The 11,792-nt window shown below is 48.2% G+C and overlaps 2 protein-coding genes across 2 annotated transcripts; one reads left to right on the top strand and one right to left on the bottom strand.

Annotated features, from left to right (window-relative positions):
* Positions 1-1,072: 1,072 nt before the first annotated feature.
* LOC119315928 lies at positions 1,073-5,899 on the bottom strand. The gene is made up of 2 exons (XM_037590364.1): positions 5,413-5,899; positions 1,073-1,448 (listed from the first exon to the last, which is right to left on the bottom strand). The coding sequence occupies exons 1-2, from the start codon at positions 5,897-5,899 to the stop codon at positions 1,306-1,308; spliced, it is 630 nt and encodes a 209-aa protein (XP_037446261.1). The 3' UTR covers positions 1,073-1,305.
* Positions 5,900-6,380: 481 nt separating this feature from the next.
* Positions 6,381-8,782, top strand: LOC119317446 (B3 domain-containing protein Os02g0683500-like). Its single transcript, XM_037591906.1, has one exon. It carries the CDS (start codon positions 7,256-7,258, stop codon positions 8,498-8,500), a length of 1,245 nt encoding a protein of 414 aa, XP_037447803.1. The 5' UTR covers positions 6,381-7,255; the 3' UTR covers positions 8,501-8,782.
* The last annotated feature ends 3,010 nt before the right edge of the window (positions 8,783-11,792 follow it).

Here is an 11,792-nt window from a genome sequence, read left to right as displayed (position 1 = left end):
CAGGATAAAGCGAGAGAGAGAGAGAGAGAGAGAGAGAGAGAGAGAGAGGGGGAGAGGGAGAGAGCCAATCTCGGAGGGGCGAGCCCCTCCGCCGCCATGGAAGCCAAGGACCAGAGGGGAAACCCTCCTCCCATCTAGAGGGGAGGTCAAGGAAGAAGAAGCGGGAGGAGGGCTCTCTCCCTCTCTCTTCCGGTGGCGCCCGAACGCCGCCGGGCAATCATCATGTGACGGCAATCTACTCCAACAACTTTGTCATCTCCACAAGTGGGATGGGCTAAGCTACTAACTGGTGGCGGGAGCATAACGGGCGCACAAAGCGAGCCCGACAGCCAACTCGATTGACCAAAAATTGGGGTGAGTCGATTCTGGTGAGCCCAACAAAGCAAACAACAAACCAAAAAAAAGCACGAATCTGAAGGAAGCATTCAATGGCTACAAAATCGACTTAACAAATATAAAGTCAGGCAACTTACATGTACCTAAAGTGATCTTTGAGTGTAGATATTTCTTAGTCAGCAAATCCTGCCAAACACTTTCCTCTAAAGTGACTTGAACTATCATTTGTTGAGCATGCACTTGTTCTTGTCTTTCAGGTCTTATATCCCAAGACCATCTAGAAGATCACTATCTAAAGAACATATAATCTTCTCCTCACCTCCCTCGGTATTTCAAAGAAGGATAGCATGAATTCCTAAAAAAAACTATAGCATAAACACTGACAAGCTAATCAGGGTGGCGTTGATTAGGACAAGAAGGGCCCCATAGGTCGAAGGCTTGTCCTCTGAATTACTAAGTATTTTCTCAAAATGGTCATCAATGATCTTCCACTCTTTATTTTGTTGTTTTTCGAAGTGGATGCGAATCTTATTGGTGTTTCCAAAACCTAACTAATTGCTTTTGTGAAAACTTATCTTAAGTATAGATAGTTGTTTGAACAAACAAATGATGAACTTCATGTTGGTGGCAATTTGGCCATACCATGTTTTTCACAAAAATATCAGTGTCATCAACATATCGTGAGAAGGGGACTCTCGTTGGTTAGATGGGAGAGAAGATGACCGCCATGGACTCATTTTTTTTTTCGAAAAGGGGGGCTTCCCCGGCCTCTGCATCAGCATGATGCATACGGCCATCTTATTAAGCATAAAATAGTCCACAAAGTCTCCAAGTCTCAAGGTTGTCAACAAGAAAAGTAAGAAAAGGCTCACACAGAGCCCGAAGGCTAGATACACAAGCTAGCCAAAGCACTTATACATCACAGCCGTTTGGCTCCAAAATAGACAGGTAAACTAATTGCCTATCCTGTTACACGACCGCCATCCAAACCGGCTGAATATATCCCGAGCTACCATCTCCCATCGGATAGCAGCAGTAACCAAAAGCTCCCTGGCCTCCGTCGGAGTGAGTAGCGACCAGGAACGGATAAGAGCCGTTGCTCGGAAGATAACCTGCAAAACATGGATATTTGTTGATCTGTTAAAGACGAAGTCATTTCTGCAATTCCAAAGCGCCCACAAAAAAGCGCAAACCCCCAAGCGAATATGTTTTGCTAACCCGGGCTCTACCCTAGTTAGCCATGTCCCAAACAACATGTTAACCGACCTTGGTGGGGTAATATTGAAAGCGACTTGAATAGTCGTCCAAAGAATTCTAGCTAGTGGGCAGTCAAAGAAAAGATGTTTAATGGTTTCACCCTGATCACAGAAACTACACCTAGTAGGTCCTGTCCAATTACGCTTAATAAGATTATCCTTTGTTAAGATCACCTGTTTATGTAGAAACCACATAAACACCTTGATCTTTAAAGGAACTCTGACGTCCCACACATGTTTTGAAGTAGGAATCGAGCTGGAATTAATAACATCAACATACATTGATTTAACCGTGAATCCCCCCGACCTAGTGAGATTCCAGCGTAATTTATCAGGTTGTTGAGATAGTTGTACCTGCATCAGTCTCCTAACTAGATGCAGCCACTCTTCCCAACGATTGCCCACTAACGATCTTCTAAACTGGATATCCAGGGGTATCGAGGCGAAGACCGATGCAACCAAAGCATCGCGCCTTCGAACTATACGATACAGAGATGGATACTGGATTGCTAGGGGAGCCTCTCCAAGCCAAGTATCCTCCCAGAATCTCGTGCTTGCACCATTACCAACTAAATGCTTTGACCTCTGAAAAAATGAAAGCTTCACTTTCATAAGCCCTTTCCAAAAGGGTGAATCAGTTGGTCTAACCGACACCTGAGCCAAAGTTTTGGTTTGGAGATACTTGTTACGCAGGATTTGAGCCCACATGGCGTCAGTTCCTGAGGATAACTTCCACAACCACTTACTAAGAAGGCACCGGTTCTTGACTTCGAGATTCTCAATCCCCATACCCCCTTGGTCTTTCGGTCTACAAATGATATCCCACTTCGCTAACCGATATTTTCTCTTAGGCTCCTCCCCCTGCCAAAAGAACCTCGATCGATAGAAGTCCAGTCGTTTCCTAACTCCAACTGGGACTTCAAAGAAGGACAAAAAGAACATGGGCATGCTCGTGAGCACCGAATTAATAAGAATTAAACGGCCTCCATACGACATGAGCTTGCCCTTCCAACAACTTAGCTTCTTCTCGAAACGATCCTCAATACACTTCCATTCATTATTCGTGAGCTTGCGGTGATGAATAGGAATTCCTAAGTAGGTAAAAGGCAGCTCACCCAAACCACATCCGAACAACTGCTTGTAATCCTCTTGTTCCTCTTTGGCTCTCCCAAAGCAGAACAACTCACTTTTGTGGAAGTTAATTTTGAGCCCACTTAGCTGCTCAAACAAACAAAGCAGCAGCTTCAGATTTCTAGCTTTTACCAAGTCATGCTCCATGAAGATGATAGTGTCATCAGCGTATTGCAGGATGGATATACCCCCATCCACTAAGTGTGGCACCAAGCCCCCTATTTGGCCAACTTCCTTGGCTCTCCCTAACAACACCGCCAACATATCGGCTACTATGTTGAACAGAGTAGGGGACATCGGATCTCCCTGCCGCAGGCCCTTATGTGTCTGGAAGTAATGACCGACATCGTCATTCACTTTTATGCCAACACTACCCTTTTGCGTAAAAGTTTCAATCTGGCTCCTCCAGCCCTCGTGGAAACCTTTCATACGCAAAGCTTGTTGCAGAAAAGGCCATTTAACTTTGTCATACGCTTTCTCAAAATCTACTTTAAAGATGACTCCATCAAGTTTCTTAGAGTGAATTTCCTGGAGCGTTTCATGCAACACCACCACCCCTTCAAGGATGTTTCTGTCTGGCATGAAAGCTGTTTGGGATTGCTGCACCACAGAATGCGCAATCTGTGTGAGCCTATTAGTCCCAACCTTGGTAAAAATTTTGAAACTGACATTCAAGAGGCAGATAGGACGGAACTGCTCAATCCTGAGAGCGTCGGTCTTCTTTGGAAGCAACGTTATCGTTCCAAAGTTCAAATGAAAAAGTTGAAGCCGTCCAGCAAAAAGGTCGTGGAACATGGGTAGCAGATCCCCTTTGATGATATGCCAACATCTTTTGTAAAACTCCGCCGGGAACCCATCCGGCCCGGGAGCCTTATTGTTCTCCATCTGAGAGATGGCATCGAAAACCTCCTTTTCCGTAAACGGCGCAACTAGCATGTCATTATCAGCAGCAGTTAATTGAGGCACATCCTCAGTCCTGGACTCATCGAGGGACACAGCGCTATCCTCCGGTGGTCCAAATAACTGCTTGTAGTATTCGGTGATGTATAGCTTAAGATTATCGTGACCAACAATTGTGCCTTCATCTTGCTCGAGCTGAAATATTTTTTTCTTTCTGTGTTTGCCATTCGCAATCAGATGAAAGAATTGAGTGTTCGCATCCCCTTGGATTACTTTGCGAACCTTTGCTCTGAGCGCCCACTTCAGCTCTTCTTCGCGGAGAAGTTCCTTCAACCTCTTTTCCGCATCAATCTTACAGCACATATCCGCAGATTGAAGAACCGCTGATTCAGCTTTAACATCTAGGTATTGAATAATCTCCAGGAGTCTGTCTTTCTCAACCTTATAAACTCCACTTAGATGTTTAGCCCAACCTCGAAGAAAGCACCTCAAATGCCTAATCTTATTCTGCCATCTCTCGACAGGCGATCTACCCCTAGACTCTCTAGCCCACTCTGTGGCAACAATATCCAAGAAACCTTCTCTTTCAAACCATGACGTTTCAAAGGAGAAAGTATTCTTGTTTCCCACATGCCTTGGCTCCCCTGAGTCAACAAATAGCGGTGTGTGGTCCGAAATTCCTCGCGTTAGAGCCTGCACCGTGACCAGAGGGAACTTCTGCTCCCATTCGGCACTTGCAAGAACCCGATCCAACTTCTCATATGTCGGGTTTGGTAAAGAGTTAGCCCAGGTAAATTGTCTACCAGAGAGTTCGATTTCTCTCAAATCCAAACTCTCAATGATGGTATTAAACATAAAGGACCATCGCCCATCAAAATTATCGTTATTCTTTTCATCCCGCCTCCTAATAATGTTGAAGTCCCCCCCAACCAGGATAGGGAGTTGTTCGGACCCACAAATTCGAACCAGGTCAGCCAAAAATTCAGGTTTAAGCTCAGGTTGTGCAGCCTCGTAGACCGCCACAAACACCCAGTTAAACCCATCTATTTTGGACCTGACTCTGAATTTCACTGCAAAGTCACCCATAACAACACTCCGGACTTCAAGGGAATCACATCTCACACCCAGCAAGATGCCCCCAGACCTCCCTCTTGGAGGAAGACAATGCCAATCGAATTCCACCCCTCCCGACAACGTGTTAAGAAACTGAGGTGCAAAATTATCCCTACCAGTTTCAGAGAGAGCAATGAAATCTAAACGGTGCTCTAAAGATGCCTCCGCTAGAAACCTACGTTTAGCCAAGTCCTTAAGACCTCTGCTATTCCAGAATATTCCTTTCATAGGTCATCATGGAATTTTTTGGCCTTACGAATTCTAGCACTCCTGCGTACCGCGGATGCAGGGTACACCTTCCGCTTCCACTTACGTTTAGGAATGTTATCACCTGTAGCCCGGTCCTCATAACCGTGCTCTGGTTGAACATGGGCTGCATCATCTACCTGGAGTTCATCCTCATCAGGCTCCGCAGACGGAGGAACAAGGTCCGCGCAGAATTTATCAAGCACCCTAACACCCAAGGCCTCAATCTCCGCATCATTCAAAGGTTTTACAGCCGCTAGGTTTCTAATAGACTCCAAGGCCCGTTCCGCTTCCAAATCTAAAAGATCATTAACCGAGTTTTCAATTTCCAAATTATTATTCCCAAGAGACACCCCCACTTGGTTTGCATTATTAATAATCTCATCCTTAGAGAAATGCAGAATAGAATTTGAAACATTAACTGACATACCTGTTGTGCTCTCCACATCACGCAGCTTGGCCGCCCGCATAGCGCACCTCTGCTGCAAATCATCAACCTCCGGAAGGTCCTGGAGACGAGAGCTCGTCCGCCTCCCCTCGGAAGCAGGGTCTCGGATCCCTCCGAACGCGATCACCTCCTCCCGAGTAGCGGCTCCCGGAGTAGGTCTGGGAGAGGGGGACCGCGTAGGAGATGTGGAGATGCCTGACGGAGTTGGCACCAGGGCCTCCTGCCCTAGTCCGACCCCCCCAGCCGACGCCGTGGCAGCCGTGCGCTCCACCTGCAGGACCGCCGTCGGTACTAGAGGGTCAGGGGCCACCTGCCCCTGACGCCTGCCTAGCACCTCCGGCGACCCCACCACCAACGAGGCTCCCGCGAGACGGACCTCCAGGGCCTCCTGCCCCAAAGACACCGCCATGGACTCATGGGTAACACCGGCGTCCTCCTCATCCAAATCAGGAGAATCCAAAACATACATTGACCTTGGAGTGTCCTTACGCCAGCTTAACTCCGAATGCCCGATTGCCAGAATAGAAACATCCAATGCGACCGCATTCCTACCGATCGAAATTCCTCGCCCGTTGGCCCATGACAACCCACACAAAAATTATGGTGTTCAAACACCGTCGAGGCAGACGAGATCTTCTCCTTCCACATCATGCAATTATTATGAGAAAACCCCCCTTGATGGATCGACGGGTACGCACCGGGAGGACCAGCCTAGGAACTTGCCTACACGAGAGCTAGGCACAGTAGCTGCAGCTACGCCCGTAGGCAGGCGTGTGAGTGATATTTGATGTATACGTATACCCGTGTGGTGACGAGGACGAGCGCTCACATGAGCCCAACCCAGCGCGATCCATGGGCCCCCACCGCCCTCTGCCCTTTATAAAGCTACTACACACTACGTTGCACAGTACACCCCACTTTTCCCAGCTCTTTCTCTAGCTCGATCTCTATGCTCGCAACGCTGCAAAAAACCGCACACCTTCTTTCACAAAGAGAAACAAAATAAAGTGCTTGAGAAAAAACCAAGGTTGATGAAGCTCCTGGAAAGAAGCTATAGTACGGACGAGGGGAAAGGGGGGCGAGAGGGGGAAAAACACAGCGAGATGACTCACTTCACTTCACTAAGCAGCTGCCACTTCCACTAGCTAGTGAGTTCAAGGAAGAGGAATCTTGTAGCTAGGGCAGCTCAGTCTCCTCTCCCCCTTGCGGGAGGATCGAACTGCAGCAGCGCCAGCCACAAATATTGGCCACGCGGGCGCGCGCCCACCCAGCACCCACCAACCTCCCCGGCTGGCCATCTCCATCGATCCATATTGCCGGCCATCCCCGTCTCCACTCCATCCATCCCTGCCACATCCCAGAGCTAACTAGCAGCGGCTAGGCGTGCAGTGCGCGCGCGTCAATGCATGCCGGCCCAGCCAATTCCCCTCTGCTCGCCTCCCTCCCTCGGTGCGAACGCAGCTCAAGATCGATATAGAATTTCTTAGGAGAAAAAACAACACATACACGCATACATAGGTGGATCCCCTCTCTAGTAGTGCCCAACCTACATGCTATAGCTCTGCTGCAGCCGCAGTGTCTATTCTCGAGCACCAGGCCAAGCTGCTGGTCTCGGCAGAAGCCAGCAAGGGGCAACAAGAAGAAGGATCCAGGATTGCTGCTTTCTCGCTCCGATCCGAACAACCACTGGGCGGCACGGCAGCGCAGGAAGCTCTTTTGTAGTTGCTTGCTTCTTCTCAAGATCTGGTCTTCCTCCTCTCCTCTACCTGTTGGCGAATCGGGATGCCGCAGTAATCCACGGGAAGAAGTATCCAAGCATACATACATGGAGTTTACTGCGACAAGCAGTAGGTTTTCTAAAGGAGAGGAGGAGGTGGAGGAGGAGCAGGAAGAGGCGTCGATGCCGCGCGAGATCCCTTTCATGACAGCCGCGGCCGCCACCAGCGCCGCCGCGCCTTCTGCTTCTGCGTCGGCCTCGACACCCGCGTCAGCGGCCGTGTCTGCGTCGCCGGCTGGAAGTAGCCCTCCCTTTCGGTCTGGGGATGACGCCGGAGCGTCGGGGAGCGGGGGCGGCGGCGGCGGCGTGGCGGAGGCGGTGGAGAAGGAGCACATGTTCGACAAGGTGGTGACGCCGAGCGACGTGGGGAAGCTGAACCGGCTGGTCATCCCCAAGCAGTACGCCGAGAAGTACTTCCCGCTGGACTCGGCGGCCAACGAGAAGGGCCTCCTGCTCAACTTCGAGGACAGCGCCGGGAAGCCATGGCGCTTCCGCTATTCCTACTGGAACAGCAGCCAGAGCTACGTCATGACCAAAGGGTGGAGCCGCTTCGTCAAGGAGAAGCGCCTCGACGCTGGGGACACCGTCTCCTTCTCGCGCGGCGCCGGCGAGGCCGCGCGACACCGCCTCTTCATCGACTGGAAGCGCCGGGCCGACACCAGAGACCCGCTCCGCTTGCCCCGCCTCCCGCTTCCGATGCCGCTAACGTCGCACTACAGCCCGTGGGGCCTCGGCGCCGGCGGCAGAGGGTTCTTCATGCCGCCCTCGCCGCCAGCCACGCTCTACGAGCACCGTCTCCGTCAGGGCTTCGACTTCCGCGGCATGAACCCCAGTTACCCCACAATGGGGAGGCAGGTCATCCTCTTCGGCTCGGCCGCCAGGATGCCTCCGCACACACCAGCACCACTCCTCGTGCCGCGCCCGCCGCCGCCGCTGCACTTCACAGTGCAACAGCAAGGCAGCGGCGCCGGCGTAAGTGTAACCGCAGGGTCCCCAGTGGTGCTAGATTCGGTGCCGGTAATCGAAAGCCCGACGACGGCAACCAAGAAGCGCGTGCGCTTGTTCGGCGTGAACCTTGACAACCCGCAGCATCCCGGCGATGGCGGGGACGAGTCGAGCAATTATGGCAGTGCACTGCCATTGCAGATGCCCGCATCAGCATGGCGGCCAAGGGACCATACGCTGAGGCTGCTAGAGTTCCCCTCGCATGGTGCCGGTGCCGAGGCATCGTCTCCGTCGTCGTCGTCGTCTTCCAAGAGGGAGGCGCATTCAGGCTTGGATCTCGATCTGTGACCTAAAGGAAAGTTCTGCGATTCTTTCTTTCTTCTACCATTTGATTTTCGGTTCTTCTCGTCATCTCACTTCTCATGTGATTCAGTTATAAGCTTTTGATGATAGCGGCAGCTAGGGATTTAACATTTGCCCCCTTTTCGGCACTTGAAATTTTTGTGTTGGTTTGAGAAGTCATAAAGAAATTAAGCTTAGGAAGATTAATGTTTTTCTCCCAAATCAGTGTCATCTCTTGTCCACCATTAATTATTTTCCCTCTCCATGTGCTTGTGCTTCAATACTTGCCCATGTTTAGCAAAATCGCATGCCCATTTCATACATATGATAACATTTGTCCGTGTGCAAATTTTTGTTCATGGTCTCATAGTACTTCCTTAGTTTATTTTTAGTCTGCATATACAATTTGTCTGAAGTCAAACTTGGTTAAGTTTGACCAATTTTATATGGAAACATATCAACATTCATGATACAAAACCAAAATCATTAAATTCATCATGAAATTAATTTTCATACTATATAAGTAAAGTATTGTAAGTGTTGACATTTTAAATATGATCTTTGGTCAAACTTTATGTAATTTAACTTTAAACATATCTTGTATACGTAATAAAAAGAAACTGGAGGAGTACGAGAGATATGAGTTAAATCCATCAAAATGCATTCGGACAAAACCAGCACTACACATTAATAATTCAAAAAAGCTAACTGGCGACCATTCTCTTTTTTTCTTGACAATTTTAGTTGTATCAGGGGGTGTTTTGGGGGAGGATGGCAGTTTTGAGCCTTCATTCCAGAAAATGCCAGGTTGTTCCGAAGAAACTGTCACCCCTTGACAAGTAAAACTGTGATCAAAACGTTTGCAAATGCCAACCCCTCCAGCGAACGGTCGCCAGATAAGAAGGTCCTAATACTTTTCCGTAACATGCTATTACTTGTGAACTGATATTCTGGTAGATCAAATATCCGCACAACTCGGCCGTACATGGATGGCGCGTTAAGCCCTCACGCATGCAGCAGCAAGAGACAAGTCCGAACAGCGATCGACATTATATTTTCGCAGGTGAGATCTTAAAAACACATTCCGTTCTTTACTGCTCATCATCGATCTCATATTTACGGCCGGAGGAAGGTCTGCACATTCCTTTTATTTCGCCTTTTTGCCGCCACCTTTTTCTACCCCCACTGTACCGCACTGTGTTTCTCCTGCGCACCACATCTGTAGCTGCATGTATCATACTCGTTCGTACACAGTAGTCCTGTATCGCCATTGTAGAGAGTAGACAGCGCGCGTACGTAGTCGTCGTACCACCATTTTTTTTTCTTTTGCCCCCTTGTGAGAGCCGGAGGGAACACGGAATTAAACCCATGGAGTGGGCCAAATCTTGTATAGTTTGGATTGTCTGGGCCTTGAGGAGTGCATGCATGCACACAGTCCAAGAGATCTTTATGGTCGTGGCAGTCTGTAAAGAGGGGGCACTGACCATAACTTCTTTGTACGATCGCTTGGAATTTATGGGGGACCTCGGTACGTAGTACGAACCCCTCCTCACTGTTGCAGTTGGAGTAGCAACAGTGGGGAGCTGTGCGATTGTTGGCACTTGGCAGTGGCAGCAGCGGCATGCAGCTCCCTCTCTTCATCTTCGAACCTCTTCTTCCTGTGGCGGGCTTCTGCTGTTTTGCTTCCATCGATCGCAGCACGGAGCGCCTTTTCTTTTTCACTGCGGCGGCCGGCGGGTAGCTAGGACTGCATGCATGGTGTGCGGATGTGCGCAGGGCGTGATGGGAGCAAAGGCGACTAGGCCGGCCGGCCTGCTGCCATAACTAGCAAGGTGTAGGAGGGGACGCAGCTCTTTTGCACAGGGAGGGTTGGGGAACTCAGAATAGATGGATCGGTGCTCTGCTCAACCTCTCGAGAGTTAAAGTACGTACCTTTGGTTCATTGTAAGGCGTGAAGGTGAAAAGGGAAAGAGGGTATGCTTGTGAGCTTGACTGAGGCTTGGCTTGAAACACACCACTAGCTAGCACCACCACGAAAAGAATGGATAAGCAGTACAGTATCTCCTACATGTAAGTTTCTGCAGCTTCTTAGTTCTCTTTGTTTTATTTTTAGTTCGATCTCTCTTCCATGCTTAGTCCATGCAGCACAACCGTACCATCAATTTTAAACATATATATGTTGTGTGTGTGCTGGAGTAGTTGCTTCTCTACTCATGACTGTCTCCTAAGGTACGGCTAGGTTAGCTGACATTCAGGGAAAGTGCCTTTTTTTAGTGATAGGAGAGCATCCCCATGGACTGAGACTGATCCTACACCAAACATGAAACTGAAAAGGCTGATCCGGTATGCTTGACTAGGTACAGGAAAAATATTATAGAATCCTAGTTTTATATGATTGACATGATTCCAAAAGATAAAAAATTGTATCAGAGATTGCAATGGCATGCTTTTCTGAAGACTATAATACCAAAGGAAATAGCAATTCCAATAAAATGGCTTTAGTTACATAACTGAAAAAACATAAAAACACATGAGCCACTGAACATCGATAAAAGGATATTCCTTTAAACTTTAGTGCAAGGTGCCCATACACAAAAACATCTTTAGGTTCTAATTAACATGCGGAACAAATAACAGATGTGTATAAAATTATACAAAGAGTGAATCCTACCAAATATTTCTATTTCTCGTGAACACAAGAGGCCCTGAGAATCCACCCCTAAAGCTCTTGTTTTGCTTGCGCGTACCTCTATATATACATACATGCATGCTAGCTAGCTATTTATGGGTGAATAAAACAAGATATATTGTTGGTTGTCCTGAATGCAAATAAGTTGTAGACGTAGGTTGAGATTAACTTAACCAACAGCCTACTATTAGTTGTCATGCAATATATGTACTTTTCGTTTGTATTTCGTAAGTCAATAAATCAATATGTTCTCCACTTTCTGTGGACAAAAAGGCACTACCACTAATTAACGAGCATCAAATTGATGTAACCATAGTTGATGCATATATATATTCTTTCTAGTACGAGTGTCATTATGCTTAGCATTCTCTGGAGATGCCCTTACATGACTTATGGTAAGATGACCTTACCTTGAGCCAATCATCCAGACAAGGTTGGTAGCTTTGATATGAAAAGATGAAATGACAACACATGTGCTATATTTTTGTCCATATCTACTTGGTATCATTAAGCTATTTGGCTATCCATCTTGTTGTGGCAACCAAATGAACGACATACATACTAGTTCATGTATACTAGAGGCCGCCAAACTAATAAGCCTGATCCCAC

Source organism: Triticum dicoccoides, chromosome 6A (assembly GCF_002162155.2).
Source record: "Triticum dicoccoides isolate Atlit2015 ecotype Zavitan chromosome 6A, WEW_v2.0, whole genome shotgun sequence".
In the NCBI taxonomy this organism is placed as follows: domain Eukaryota; kingdom Viridiplantae; phylum Streptophyta; class Magnoliopsida; order Poales; family Poaceae; genus Triticum; species Triticum dicoccoides.
This window is presented reverse-complemented; position numbering and strand designations above follow the sequence as displayed.